This window comes from Aspergillus lentulus (genome assembly GCF_001445615.1).
Source record: "Aspergillus lentulus DNA, contig: Alt05, strain: IFM 54703, whole genome shotgun sequence".
Lineage (NCBI taxonomy): Eukaryota > Fungi > Ascomycota > Eurotiomycetes > Eurotiales > Aspergillaceae > Aspergillus > Aspergillus lentulus.
Genome location: NW_028322121.1, coordinates 623,719 through 638,234, shown reverse-complemented (window position 1 = coordinate 638,234; position 14,516 = coordinate 623,719). Strand labels below are relative to the sequence as shown.

Below are 14,516 nucleotides of genomic sequence, written 5' to 3'. Positions count from 1 at the left end.
CACCACCCAACAAAGATACCAGAAAGATAGAGTATACTGATGGGATGTGAAATATCAACCCCTAGTATTCCTTCCCCAGGGACAGTAGATATACTTTCATAACAATTAGAATGCTTCGAAACGGTGTACAGAAGTGCATTCTGATCTTTCTCAACGAACCATACTGAACCGCTCAAAACTCGCTTTGTTCACGAAGTGGGGAGTGTCTTGTCCACTCCGCTAGAAAAGTACGGCTGGCTCCATCAAGTGTTTGGTACGCGTTTTCCTCGAATCACGAGACAACAACGGTAGCGACAGAGCTAAGAAAAGGAAGAAAGAGGACTGCGCCGGCTTGAGTCGATTGCGAGCGCTGTTTAGCGTAGCTTTTCTGATTCAGCCGAGTCCATGCCAAAGACGTACTGTATACTATTCAATCAAGAGCTCACAGGGCCAGCGACTCCAGACAGTGTCTAATAATTGAAGTGTCTAGAAAAGCGAGTGCAGTATCTTTCATTTCACCTATGCTTCTTTCGACTCACCAGCTGCAAAATTACTATCGCAGAACTCGCCCGCTTTCCCCAATTCATCCCCGAGCAGTTCAATCGTCCTCTCGTAGACCTTAGCAGTTTCCATCTCCCACCTCCCAATGCTTTCGTACTTTTCCGTACCATAAACACCATCCTCATCCTCATCCTCATCTTCATCATCACTCGAGTTCTCGTCGTGCTCCTCCCCCGCTTTGGACTTGTCACTCTCTTTAGCTTCCACAACAGCAACCCGACATGTCTCTGCAATACTCTTAATCCGCACCTTCTCTGTCATAGAGATGAGATTCGGGTTATTCTCAAACCCAGACAGAGGAGCCCCGGACTCAACGTCTTCCCCAAGCAGCAAAGAAGCAAAGACCGAGTCCAACTTTCTCAACAGGCGGAAAGTCGGCTTGGGCGAGAACGGAAAATCCGGAAGATACGAGTTGACCAATACCGCCAGAGATATCATGTACGGTATTTGCAGCGATGCTGGGAAACCGTCAGTAGGACTTCGTTTTATTCAATCATTACGATAATGACATACGTGTTCCGCTAACCCAGAGAACATCAATGAGTCCTTCGATATCCTTGGCTACTTCCTGAAAGCTCTCGTAGCCTCTTTCCGGGTCCTGCTGTGACTGGTCGTCGTATGTGCTGCTGAACTTCTTGGCGTGCCGCCGGTTGATTTTCAGAAGTTGCGTGTCAATATGATTGATGACGGTCGTCTCTTTCATCGACCCTGCCTTGAGTGGATGTGACCTTGGCTTTGGGAGCACCGGAGTCGCTGTTGAGCTTGACATAGATGACGGTGCAGGTGATGGAATAGACGGCTGCATGAAGCCCCCGGCCCCGAGGCCATCAGCTGCGGTTGATGCCATTGATGGTGCTGTGATGGAGAGACTAGTAGGCTATTGTAAAGCTCCAAGATTCGACGATAGCTTTTATGAGTGCTGTAATCTTGAACAATGGTAAGCTCAAGGTGCAAGCTTCAATATATATCCTCGTTCTTAGGGGCTGATATTTCGTTCAACAACGACGTATGATTCAACCAGAAATACGATACGCCACTCTCATTATCCCCCCCTATTGAATAGTCCGTAAATACCAAGCAAAAGTATGTAACTGGCGATAATGCTTCACACACGTTGATCGGTCATATGATGTTGGGTTGAAGATGTCATTGCCAAGCCTTTCTGTTCAACTGGTCTGTGCGTAACTCCCATGTGGCCGGCTTACCATGTACCTCTGTCTACATGGACGAGAACGACGACAGGGACCTAGCCGCTTGCTATTGAAACAAGGGTGGATAGTATCTATAGTAAGGCTCGTGTAGGAGCAGAGATGAAGCAGTACAGTACGAAATAATCTTCAACAATCGCCGGCATAACCGATCTAAAGATCCGCGTTGTATTTCTTCTCGAACGTCCTAAGGTATCTAATATTTACCAGAAAATGCCTCGAGATGTATAGACCTATTTCGACAAAATACGTTAGCCACTGCGATAGATGTGCTGAGGGACAAGCGCGATATGGTGAAATGGCTCCATCCTTCAGAGGTGAGAAGATTTCATTTATCGCTGGTTTTTGAAGGCATTGCATGACATCGAAATGAGTCTTGCTACTCTGGCCCCAGCGTGCTCATCATTGTATGGGGTCAAACGGAAAATGAAAGAATAAGAAAAGGGTGACTCACATGTACTCAATAACCTTCAATCCTTCACCCTCTCTATCTTTCATAATAAAAAAACTTTTTTGGGCCCAACCGTCCTGAACGCCATGCTAAACGAGATATTTTGTTGAACGTATTGAACTAGGGACATCACTCAGGCTGCAAAGTAGTCAGTTAAAAGGTATTAGAATGCGAATGAGTGGAATGTCTTACCCTAATCTTCCCCTTGCGTCTCTTCATTTCTTCCAATTTCTTCCGGTCCTCATCAAACCTCTTCAGCAACTGGTTCTGCCTCTCCTTCCTCTTCTCACGCGACTGGAACCGATAGAAGTCCTCCAGACCCTCCTGCTTCTTCTTCTGCTTCTCAACCAGTGCCCGAGCCTCTTCTTCATGCGCAATAGACGTAAGCTTCGGCCCACTAGTTACAGTAATGAACCCATCCTCGTCCGGCTCCTGAGCCCTGCGAGCCTCCTCACGCTTACGGGCCTCCGCGACCTGCGTAAACACAGTCATGAAGTCGTTCACCGTGCGAAGCAGGTCAGCCCGATTCGGGTAGCTGGCCTGACAGTGGTTGAGATACCGCTGGAGCCCCAGCGCAGGTAATCTATCCTCGATGCCTTCCCCCCAAACAATCTTGGCGCTCTTCTTCGCGGCTTTGGTCGCAGCTTTCAGACTGGCTTCCATGCTCGACTTGTCCGCGAAGACTACGACGGCGTGAGCACCGCTCTTCTGCAATTCCCTGTCCCATGTTGATGGTAACGAAATGTCGTCGAGTTGGTCCTGTAGTTCGTCTGCCGTAACCCTCTTTCGCTTCCTGCTTTTCGAGACGCTTCCCTGTGTAATGGACACGGAGCCTTTCTTCGTCGGGACTCCTTCGAAATGGACTTTTTCGACTCGACCCGCGGAGAGCTGCGTACCGAACAAGTGGCGCAGATGTAGCTCGGTTGTGTCTATCGGTACATTGACGACGAAAAGAGAACGGGGAGAATCGGCGTCGGGAATGCGAGGTTCGTGAGGCCGGAGGTAGAGGTAATGTGTTGCAGGCTTAGGAAAGGCTCGTGATTCGGGGAGTTGAACAGGCAGGATTGCGTAGCCTGCTATTTCAAGAGACTGCTTCTTCATTTTGGCAGTCTGGAAAAGACGAGCGACCGGCTGTCGCTATGAACAAAATAATTGCGCGGCGAAGAAACACCTTCTTTTTGGTTACTGAGAAGTTTTGCTCTAGCGGAAAATTATTTGGATAATTTTGGAAGGCGGAGACTAGGCGGAGTACCACGCAGGATCGACAACCCATAACTACAGTGTTATTGTGCACATGGTAGATCCACCTCAAACAAATATAACTAGGACATCTCCCAACAATTTAACTTTTCATCTCATACATGGTTTTCCTTGAAACTCCCGAAATCAACAGTATTCTTAACTAGCTACTGCGTTCCATCTCACTTGCCGCCCGCTCACCAGGTGTGATATCCCGTCTTGTAATCGTATGCTCTTTTCTCCTATGCATGGGGACCACCACTCTCAGATTTTAGACCTTGTCTGGATCATTGATACCACCGTTGGTAATCACATAGGTCGCCTCTCGCTCGGGGCAGTCTTCGGGCGATCAGACCAGTTCTGTTGAAAGCGTTGGAAGGAGACAAACCTGGAGAGTCCTGTATCTTCGCCACGCGTTCTTCACCACGACCCTTGCGAAGGAGGACTCGTGTTGTGGATGCATGCGCAAGGACATGACCACCAACAGGCTTACGGCCATCAGCTCCCGCAAATAGAGCACTGGCACCCGGGTCGCTTTGGACTTGGTTTGTCTCCAGATTGATGTGAGCCTTGGTTCGCTGCAAAGAGGAAGTAAACATACCATCAAGACACAGACGTTGAACTCTGAGAGAGAAATCTGAATTAGTTCTATAAAGTATCGTAAAGGGTATTGGCAGCTACAAACCTTCAGCCATATGTGCAAGTCTCATCAAGAACTGGTTCAGCTTTTGCTGACGGTCCGCAAGTTCTCCTCGTCCGCAGTAATCCACTCGGAAGCAGTTCATGATACTGTCAATTATTAACAATCTGTACTCGCCTCCGGCGAATTCTCTGCTCAGAGTATTGAGTAGTTCCAGCTGATGCTCGCTGTTCAGAGCGCGAGCGTAAGCAATATTTTCCTGAGCAGAATCGGGATCGACGCCAAATCTCTCTGCGATCTGAGCAATGCGCTCTGGTCTGAAGGTGCCTTCAGTGTCGATATAGGCGACCTTGCCATCTGCACCACCCATCTCCTTAGGAAGCTGGGCGACGACGGACATTGTGTGAGACAGTTGTGTTTTACCGCAACGGAATTCTCCAAAGACTTCACTGATACTCATGCTCTGGAAACCACTAGGGAGAAGTCAGAGAGGTGCAGGTCCGGTACAGATCTGGTAACTCACCCCCCGAGAATTGCATCAAACTGCTTGCTTCCCGTTGAGATCCTGACGACTCGCTTGCGTTGATGACTTAACTCCATAGCAGTTATGAATCCCGATGCAGCTGGCTAAGCAATGTCAGACGAGCTTCTCACTCTGATTCTCAGGGCAGAAGTTTCATGCTAGTCCTTACCATGCACTTTTGTATAGCCTCCTTGATCTTCTCGACCTTGACCTCGCTAAAACCCTTTATCTTAAGAAGCGTCTTCCGGGTGGCACCGTGAACCGACTATGAAGAGAGTGAGTTCATATGAGGACAACACCACGGCATAGAAAAAGCGGAGAGGATGCATTACAGCCACAGTGTAGAAACCATTTGCCTTGAGCTTGGTGATGTCTGCAGCGCCAATACCTTCAAGCACAGTCAGCTCAAATGGGAATGTGCACCGGTGAGACAAGATGTACCATGAGCCTGAATGCGGTCGATATCAACGATAAAGGCCTGGAGTGATCAAGAGTTAATCGTCTATTTAGACCTCGCACATCGGCCGCATATAGCGCGACCTGGAGTTTCAGCAAGCAAGACAGAAAATGGGAAGGAGACTCTACATCGTCGTTAAACTCATCCCCTGATTCCGATTCAGGCATGATGACTTATCAAGTGCTTGTAATGGCTACTTAAGAAGAAGATAATGATAGGATGATAACAGCAACGATATATAGTAGGATTAACTGGAGTACAGTGCAGAACAGATCTGGCCCAGGACTGGGAGAAAGCAGAAGACGCGAGGTAGACCAGTCGTCACGGGGTCTGGCCGTAACAGGAAACGGGGCTACAAGACCAGAACAGACTCAACACAGAGCAGCCAAGTCTTAAGCAGTAATAATGATGAAAGAAAAGACGAGGGCACGTAGCAAATCATCCTCAGAACTTGAGGCTGCAGTGGGAGTGGAAGAGTCGTCCAAGGCCCAACGTACTCGTAAGTAAAAGTGTAGCATAGGCAGGAAGAGCAGGACTTTCATGAAGTTGAAGTTTCATCTGTTAATTTATTCTGGAAAATTTCTTCTTCCCGCTATCCGTCTGGATAAGCATAAGAGGAGGCAGTAAGTACGAGCAGATGAGGTCGCCACACCGCGCCAGGGACCTTGTCTTTCACAATCTTCAGCACATCAAAATCGTCCGTACCATCTTGTCAACCCTTCTTATACATATCAACACGCTCACTCCGGTCCACCAATGTCTCTCCTGCGCTCAATTAACCTTCGCCTCGCCTCGTCTCCTTCTTTCCTTGCCGCACCATATGATTCAAATGAGAAAGATACCCGGGGAGAACAATAGACGCCAATCATGAGAACCTTGAGCCATGTGTAGGATCCAAGTCGTCAGGAACCTAGGGACATCGTGAAACTTTTGTTCGTCGTATACATAATAGGGATAAAAAAGGCCGGTGCTGAGAAGCCTGAAACCGGGGGCATAATATATGCAATGGAAGAATCGTGAGAGGGAAAAAAAAGATATCAAGGCCGAGTTCCGCAAAACCCTAATACGAAAGGAGGAGTAAAAATGGGCTTCCCTTAAAGCGGGATTCATAGACGAGATAAAGGTGGTCGTTTAAGCGGCAGCGGCGGTCGGAGCTGGGGCCGGAACAGGAGCAGCTTCGGCGCTGACCTCAGCGGCGGCAGTGGTAGCGGCAGGAGCGGGGGCAGCGGTAGCAGGAGCAGTAGCCGACTCAGCAGGCTGCTGGTTAGCAGCCTCGTTGTTAGGGCAATCGCGGGAGATGTGGCCGGCCTGAGAGCACTTGTAGCAGACCTTGCCAGCCGAGCTCAGGGGGCCACCGTTGGGAGCGGTGCAGTCACGGGAGATGTGACCCTTCAGAGCGTCAGCCAACGCCTTAGTCAAAGGCATCTGCAGGTGAGAGCACTTACAAGCTTGCCGCAAGCATAGCACTTCATAGCGTGAGCTTGGCAGTCACGAGCGAAGTGGTTGGGACCACCGCACTTGTAGCAAGTAGCGGCACGAGGGTAACCACTGTATCCACCGCGGAATCCACCATTAAATCCCCCGCGGGGAGCACCGACACCACGACCGGCACCAGAAGCAGGAGCGGGGCAGTTGCGCTGGAGCACCATCCAAGTCAGCCGGATCCTAAAGGTAGAAGGGAGAGAGAGCATGGTCGACAGCGACGTACAGCAAGATGGCCGGGTTGGTTGCAGTTGTAGCAGCGACCATTTGCTCCACCGTTGAGACGCAAAGTAGGACAATCGGCCTGAACGTGGCCTAGTCCCTGGCAGTTGTAGCACTGCTTGGCTATTATCGACGAGTCAACATCATTGCGTTTTCCAGAGCCTGGGATTGGACAATCTTACTCTCGGTAGTACGAGGACGCGGGCAGCTGCTGGACTCATGTCCTATCGTTTGGGGTCAGACATATGGTTCGGGGGTAGGTAGCACGCAAGGGACATACCAGGTTGCTTGCCTAATTGACAGGGGATCGACACATTAGCAAGGTATTTCGAAAAACTCCTCCTTGAATCAAAGCACTTACAGTTGTAGCAGAGACGCTCGGACGAGGAGCAGACCTCTACGTCAGTCAGCGACAATCCTCCTTGTCCAAACCTCTTCCCTCCGGCTTTGCACTAACCAGCATAGTGACCAATGTTGCCACACTTGTAGCAGGCACGACGAGACAGCAACATTTTTCCGGTGGTATAAGCTATATAATGAATTTTTCTGTCAGTTCTGCTGATGCCATTTTGCAAAACCCCGCCGCTGAAGGCGTCTGTTGCGCATGACCGTGGCCGATGTATGATGCATAGCAGTTCGAAGCTTCGGAGACAATCGCAAGCTTTAATTGTAATAACAAAGTCGCAGTGTATGCTGTCGGGACAGACTCATCGTTGTCCAGTCTCTCAAAATGGGATTGGCAAGCCAACGACAATGCGACACTATCTCCGAAGGGAACATAGCAGCGACGAGCCAGTCCACGCACGCAAACAAAGACCGGGTCACGAAGACAATTTATATAATAGACTCACTCTTCTGAAACCAACGATCTTCAATCTCCTTCTCAATAGGTCTATTTTGGCTGTCAGCTTGAGAACCTTGGAGGATGCGCAGCGCTTCCAACAGCCCACTATTCTCTCAACTGGAAAAAGTGGGCTGACAAAGAAAAAGCGACCAACACCCAAAGAGAGACACACACAAAAAAAGGTTAAACTTACAATGCAGCTCAAACTGAACCCTCACAGCACTCCAATCCCTCCAAACCACAAGAGGAACGAAAGAAAGATGGAAAGAACCTTATATTTCTGGTAATGCACAAAGAGAGGTAGAAAAAGATAGTTCCTGAATTGAATCAAGCGATTTAGCCAAGCAAGACAGCGACCATGCTCTTTTCGCAGGGCTTTTCTTCTCAGGGCAAAACATGAAAAGCTTTAGCTCCCGGGCTTTTCCGCATTGCGTAAGGTTGCTTAACTCCCCAGATTGCGCACGGCTCTGAGGCACACGTTCCTAAAGCTAGAGCTTCTCTGCGATTTTATATAGAGAAATACTTGTATATAATTTTGGTTTGTCTTTTGTTAATATTGAGAATGAATACCTCGCAGATACATCTGTCAGAGTAAAGTAACTGCCTGTTTTTATTTTCGGCTAAGGATTCTTGAGATTACACAACTGATGCTACTGACGAGCAGCTGCTGTAGCGGATGTGCTCCATTCCTGGGAGATTCATCGCGATGCAAAGTAGACTAGGAACATTCTCATAATGTAACCGTTGATACGGGCCGAAAGAAGCTGAAAAGGGATACAAATCTCTAGATAGGAAGCTCCCCGGCTGCGGTCAGCAATCCAGCATACCGGATAGTGAGACCCACATATGAGTAAACGGCTTCGGTTTTGTATGACATACTGACGCAAAGGACGAAGATATACCTGTCAATAATCCGATAGGAAATGACAAGAAAAACACCATGGCTCTTTTATTCTTCTTTTTCAATGAAAGCTGGTGCTTTGATCTCGCGCCCTTTCAGGAACTCAAGACCCTCTCCGCCCTTATAGAAATTTGCCCTGATCAGCGCAAGGATTCTTCAAAATGACTGAAAATGAAGGGGGAAGGGAGGAACTTACATAGCTGATCAATGGAGATACTTCAACACCAACAGCATCGCCCTCAGTAATGACAATACCGCCCGCCTTTTCAATCCAGCGCTGTCCCTGGCTCATAATATCCCGCTTGCTGGTGTCGGGGTCATCCTCCCCAGTGCCTCTCGCGTTCTTCAACGGTGAGAACTCATCCTCACGACGAACCTCGATGCAAGCGAACTTTTCCAAGGGAGTCATGGGGAAGACATCGAAGACAAACTGCTCTAGCTTGATACCGTTGGGCTTCTCCGGCTTGAAGAACTCACCAGTATCCTCCTTGATGCAAGGAATCTTCTTTCTGGCAACATGGTGAGGCAGTTTGTGCGCCCAAGTTTCGATGGATTCGAAGAATTTGAAGGAGTAGTAGTGGTTGACAATGTTAGCGGCACGGAACTTGAGCACGTCGGGCTGTTTGGGATCCTTCGCCTCCGCCGTCTCCTTGTCGATCTCAGAGTACTCGACCACATCGGGCTTGCCGTTCTTCTGCAGGATCAGACCGACCGACTCCGTAGCATTGCGCTTCCGGACTACCTTTGTAGCGACATCAACCTGTTTCGATGCGGCAAAACCAATGAACACAGGATCCGCCACCTTGACAAGGCAGTTGTCGACACAGTAAGTGTGAATATGCTCAATTCCCCGCTTGCGCATATCCTCTCGCACACCGGATGTAAGAAGGGCCTGGTAGATACCACCGTTTCCATCAGGAGCAACAGCGACCTATTTTCTCCTGTCAGAAACCCAACAAGCGCAGCAAAACTTTAGCATGAGACTGCGAAACGTACCTTGAACTTGCTCTCCATCAAGATCTTACCCTCGTTGGAGATGCATGGCAAGACGCCTTGCTCAAAGATGATGACATCGCTCTTGTTCAGTCCAAAGTATCTGTGTTGTTCGAAGAACTCCTCCGTGGGCTTGCGGGTAGGTCCACTGGTCATGACGTACCAAGGGATGACAGCCTCCTTGCCTGAAATCTTCTGAGCAAGTAGCTGGAGCTTAGCGATCCTCTCCGCCTGGATCTGGAAAAGCGACTTGTGACTAGGAAGCCCGATGTCGAAGCAGCCCTTCGGCGCGGAGCTTCCCAGACGGGTTCCCTGTCCACCTGCCATCAGGACGACCGCAACCTTGTTACCCGCCACAAGTTTGAGCCCCTCCTCATACCATTGTTCGATAGCCTTGGGATCTGAGTCGAGAATCGATGCAGTGGCGACATCTGGCAGGGGTTCAAGCGAAGCGGGCCTATCTTCTGCTTTGGGAGGGTTCAGAGCTTTGTCGGCGAGTTCGTTAATTCGGATAGGGTCGAAGTTTGATAGCTGGTGGAAGAGCTGGGACTTCTCGACGGTTTGTAATTCGTCAACGAATGCGAAGACATGTCCCTGGCCTGCATCGGTGTACTTTTGTCTAAGCTGCTGGAACTCTTCAGCAGATGGTTCACGGGGAAGGTTCTCTGGATGACCATGGAATCTCTCCATGAAGCTGTGGACTGTCTCTTTAATGGCTGCGGCCATATTGATGATTAAGTCTTAAGAGGGTATCAGATGAAGAGGGACGTTGAAAAGGAGAAATAAGGAGAGAAAGAGAGGGGAGGTTTTGTTTCGAGGATTGCGGGGTGTAGTTGAAACTTGAGCTGAAGCTTGGGATGTTCGGCCTTTAACTTCTATCTACCCCTCGGTATTTCACCATCCGCTGACCGCCAGGAAGACGAAACCATTGATCTCCTGGTAGTATTATTTTTAGCTGCCATGGCCGACCCAGTTCTACGAATGATATAAATATCAGCTCTGGTTGTCTCGATTCGAGCTCCCTGAATGGCTCTTTGGACCTCTGGGTCCTTCAGGGCGGGGCAAACCATCGGCAGACCCAGTTTCACCGACTAGTGGCCAATAGATAAATAATAATAGGCAGGAGAAAAGAAGGTACTAGTTCTAGTGCCACACGACGTATCTACCTACGTTTTCTAGGAGGACGAAGCCCTTGGGGGTTCCAGGTACAATTCCATGTCGATGAACGAGTTAATATAGGTCGGGTCAGTTGATCTGATATGAAGGCTAAAATTACATTCCGCGTTATGAACAAAACTCCAGACAATCAAGTAGCATGATTAAATTTTAAGATACCGGGTCGGCGTTGACGTAGGGCGACTCGTACATCGCTTCCAATAGTTCATCTCTTCCCAATAGGGAGACTAGCGACGGCGTCTTTCTCGATATTGGTCATCATCGCGACGATCACGCCGCTCGTCATTGTAGGACCTTTCACGATTTCTATCGCGATAGGAGTCTTCCCGCCGAGGACTTCGACTGTCAGATTTCCTGTAGTATCGGTTCCGATGGAAGTCTCGTCTGGGGCTGCGGCTGTCTTTTCTGTCCCGATAGGAGCTTCTTTTGGGACTCCGACTGTAACGTCGCTCTCGAGAAGCCGGCCGCCTTTTAGCTTCACCTTTATCGAAAACCATGCCATAGTCATCCCGCTCACGGACGTTCTCAGTCGCCCGATACTGCCGCTTCTTCTCAAGCTCAGCTACGCCACCGAAGCCGCCTCTCTGGCTGCGTTTAGATATGGTGGCATTTCGCCAGCTTTCTGACAGCTTTGATACCTGTAATGTCCTTATTAGAGACTGTTAAAAGAGAAGTGCTCGTAACAAGACTCACACTCTGCGAGAAATCAACATGTATACGATGATCGTCGATCAGGACTCCTTGCATCTTGAAGTAGGCCTGTTCGCAATCTTTCTGATTTTCGAACTCGATAAAAGCATACTGTAGACTGTCACCAGTTCGTTTATCTCTGATGACTTCGCAAGACAGAATCGGCCCGAACCGACTGAAGATCAGTTGAAGATCCTCATCTGAACTCGCAGTTAGCGGCGACCCATTTTACCAAAATGTGGGAAAGATAGATACCTTGAGTAACAGGATTCAGCTTGCAAACGAAGAGCACATTCTCTGGAGGCTTGACCTCTGCGAACGGAAGATCACCAACCATTTCCAACGTCAATGCTTGCGCTCTGGCCTCCCGCTCTCGCCGTAGCTTTTCCATCGCCTCCTCATCCATGTTGTCATCCAGATCCTCATCGTCAGCAATCCTTACAGTCGCTAACTGTGCTTTTGAAGGCAAAGGACTTTCAGCTGGTACCACTAAGCCAGGAGGATCATCGTAAGGGTCATCGAGGATGACTGTATGGCGGATACGGATATCTTTTAACGGGCGACCTTGGTCGTCAATAAAGGCTCCGTTGATATTTTCAAGCACATCGAAGCCCTCCACAACTTTCCCAAAGATCGCTGCTTTCCCATCCAGATAGTCCAGGTTATCCCCAAGCGTGACGATGAATTGACTCGCAGCGAGGCGCTCGTCGGGATCGTGCGACGAAGGTACTGTTGCCATACTGACAGTTCCGCGCTCCGTGTGCTTCAGCTTCGGCGACAGCTTCAATGGAAATGTTCTCTTGACGGGGCCTTCCAACAGGCCCCATATCGACGACCCGCCATCGCTTTCCGGGGAATCGGGACCGAGAGGATCACCAGTCTGGAAGGTGAAGTTTTTCTGAACGCTATGAACTGGAGAGAAATTGTAATATTTGACTTTGCATAGCTTCAGGAAGCTATATCGGCAGAAAATGGATTGCTTAGTCTCTAGTTCAGCCACTCGACATTGTAACAAGTAACAGGCACAGACCAAGGAAATAGCCACAAACAAAGAATGGGAGCGTTGGGGCAACCTACTTTTCGCACGCCTTAGGAGACTCATCAACCAGAAGGTCAATGACAATATCGCCAAGAGAGGTCTCCAAAAGTACGCTCATGATGTTCTACTAGCGGCTGCAGTCGATGTCGCAAAGATCGACGATGCGCTCGCTCCGCAGGTAGCTAGAACAGGAAACGGTGAAGATTCGTACAAAAACCAGATAGAAGTGACAAGGATATGGCTGATAGTTAGCGCAGACAAATAAGATAAAGGCCCAAGTATCAAAGTCGGTGTGCGAGAGGGACTGAAAATGATACGAGTGACGAGTTGGAGGTGATTTGCAGGGCGTGTGTAAGCTAAGGTGAGGTGCAACTTTCGCGGCCGACCCGCCTCCGAAAGAAAGTCAATCCACACTACATACCTGCGTCGATCCTCAAGCTACTGTCCATCTACCACACACCACACATTAGTCTACCACCCGGGAATGGGACCTTGTCGCCTTTGGCCATCATTGCAGCAATCCTATTCTTCAGGATCGATGAGAGGTCGATGGAGGCTTTGACTGTCATACACCCTTTGGGATTGCATCCTCTCTCCCCGTCAATGGGAATCGACCATTTCGAGGTGCTTGCACATTCGGAGGCCTTATCCGGCGCCTTCTCGTGTAACCAATTCCCTGTTTGAATCGGCGGCATATCATCCGGGGGATCCTCGGGTATTCAGATTAACTTGCGGGTCAGAGCCAGTCACTGTTTGCTGCTGCAACTAATTCAGTACTGTCGATCCAGATGGCTTGGAGACGCAGTCGTTTGGCTCCAACTGGAATTATTCAATGACAGAAAATCTACTTAGAAATGACAACCTAATCCTACGATGGCAGTGTCATTATTCGTCAAGCTACAAAATCTAGAGACAAAGCTGATGTGCTACTCTGCTCTGCTTCTTCGCGGTGCGAGTTTCACAGCAGAGGCGTTGGAAAGAAGGAACGACAACGGGATGTCCTGCAGTACTAGATCCTACAGCGTCAATGAGCCGCTCCTTGGAAAAAAGGAAGAAAAACAGCAATGGCAGGATGTTTGTTTCCAAATAAGCACGTGGATGTTGGTGGACCTACTCCCACTTTCGGACAAGCTGTGGCTAATTTTTGAGAGCGAAACAAGGAGCTATTGAGAAGTTTCACTAACTTCTGTCATCTTGTGGATGGTCGCAGTCCCAATAGCGGTCAATTTTGACTTGATTTTCTACAGGAGACAATGCACAAGCTTTTTGCACCCCCCCCCCTCTCTCTCTCCTCTGCCCCTCTTATTCTAATTCTAACGTCCGGAAACGAAGTCACTTTACCCGACCACGTCGCGTTGGCGAATGAACTGCTGGTGCAGCATCCGCAAGCCCAGGCTCGAAACCTACATGAGCTTGGGTCTGTTCGGTCAATCGGATTGAAGGAAACAAAACACTAAATAAAAGCCAGACAGGACAAACATTCTGTTGTTGGAGGCTGAATCCCAAAATGGCAATCAAGACTATTGGCTGCTTTGAGAAGTAGTCTATTGGGACTTTTGCTATACTGGCATGATCAGATTGAGACTGTTCCAGTAAAGGAATGGATTGCAGTGCAAAACTTGTTCGTGTGGGTTGACAGCCAGGCATTAGCAGGCTGTGCCAGCCTGAGAAGATACTGTCTTCCATGAACCCCTGAACTTCGTGCATACTAAATCGTCCCCTGGCCCCACGCCCCTGCTATTTTCTTGTTTGACCAAAAGCCGAGTTTGCATAATCATTTTGTGATTTGTTATTGTGTTCTTGATTCTCTGGTGGTCTAAGAACCCTGTCCTCTTTCTTGTTCCCTTTGACTCCGCTTCTTGATTTCGACCTGTCCAGTGCTCGCGAAGGACTTGCAGACATAAGGGGACTGCCCAGCCACTGCTAGGTAATCATACAGCGCCACTGACTTGGAAATCATGCCAAGTCTGCCTTTCCTCCCAAGCCTCTCTTTGCCTGATTCATTCAGTCACGGTCTTGAGCTCCTATTAGCCTTGTGCGGCTCGATCACGTCGATTCAAGCCTAAGCATTGGTCCGGACCATGCTGGATGTCTAGGAATCGAGCTACCCG

At 49.1% G+C, this 14,516-nt stretch overlaps 6 protein-coding genes across 6 annotated transcripts; all 6 read right to left on the bottom strand.

Annotated features, from left to right (window-relative positions):
* Positions 1 to 498: 498 nt before the first annotated feature.
* On the bottom strand, positions 499 to 1,309 carry ALT_2909 (general transcription factor IIH subunit TFB6 family; the record flags this gene model as incomplete). Its single annotated transcript, XM_033564001.2, has 2 exons — positions 499 to 998; positions 1,054 to 1,309. The coding sequence occupies 2 exons, from the start codon at positions 1,307 to 1,309 to the stop codon at positions 499 to 501; spliced, it is 756 nt and encodes a 251-aa protein (XP_033419892.2).
* Positions 1,310 to 2,328: 1,019 nt separating this feature from the next.
* ALT_2908 (putative ribosomal small subunit assembly protein) lies at positions 2,329 to 3,300 on the bottom strand (the record flags this gene model as incomplete). Its single annotated transcript, XM_033564000.1, has 2 exons — positions 2,329 to 2,337; positions 2,392 to 3,300. 2 exons carry the CDS (start codon positions 3,298 to 3,300, stop codon positions 2,329 to 2,331), a joined length of 918 nt encoding a protein of 305 aa, XP_033419891.1.
* A 409-nt stretch (positions 3,301 to 3,709) lies between these two features.
* On the bottom strand, positions 3,710 to 5,225 carry ALT_2907 (recombinase DMC1; the record flags this gene model as incomplete). Its single annotated transcript, XM_089599451.1, has 8 exons — positions 3,710 to 3,777; positions 3,827 to 4,075; positions 4,124 to 4,551; positions 4,602 to 4,705; positions 4,771 to 4,866; positions 4,940 to 4,989; positions 5,043 to 5,079; positions 5,187 to 5,225. The coding sequence occupies 8 exons, from the start codon at positions 5,223 to 5,225 to the stop codon at positions 3,710 to 3,712; spliced, it is 1,071 nt and encodes a 356-aa protein (XP_089456194.1).
* Positions 5,226 to 6,189: 964 nt separating this feature from the next.
* gisB (putative zinc knuckle nucleic acid binding protein) lies at positions 6,190 to 7,274 on the bottom strand (the record flags this gene model as incomplete). Its single annotated transcript, XM_033563998.1, has 7 exons — positions 6,190 to 6,447; positions 6,504 to 6,695; positions 6,767 to 6,885; positions 6,945 to 6,986; positions 7,043 to 7,054; positions 7,124 to 7,159; positions 7,220 to 7,274. 7 exons carry the CDS (start codon positions 7,272 to 7,274, stop codon positions 6,190 to 6,192), a joined length of 714 nt encoding a protein of 237 aa, XP_033419889.1.
* Positions 7,275 to 8,555: 1,281 nt separating this feature from the next.
* Positions 8,556 to 10,226, bottom strand: ALT_2905 (UDP-N-acetylglucosamine diphosphorylase; the record flags this gene model as incomplete). Its single annotated transcript, XM_033563997.1, has 3 exons — positions 8,556 to 8,627; positions 8,704 to 9,438; positions 9,504 to 10,226. 3 exons carry the CDS (start codon positions 10,224 to 10,226, stop codon positions 8,556 to 8,558), a joined length of 1,530 nt encoding a protein of 509 aa, XP_033419888.1.
* A 655-nt stretch (positions 10,227 to 10,881) lies between these two features.
* On the bottom strand, positions 10,882 to 12,523 carry ALT_2904 (PPIL4 family peptidylprolyl isomerase; the record flags this gene model as incomplete). The annotated part of the gene is made up of 5 exons (XM_089599450.1): positions 10,882 to 11,081; positions 11,158 to 11,314; positions 11,370 to 11,566; positions 11,622 to 12,322; positions 12,444 to 12,523. 5 exons carry the CDS (start codon positions 12,521 to 12,523, stop codon positions 10,882 to 10,884), a joined length of 1,335 nt encoding a protein of 444 aa, XP_089456193.1.
* Positions 12,524 to 14,516: the final 1,993 nt, after the last annotated feature.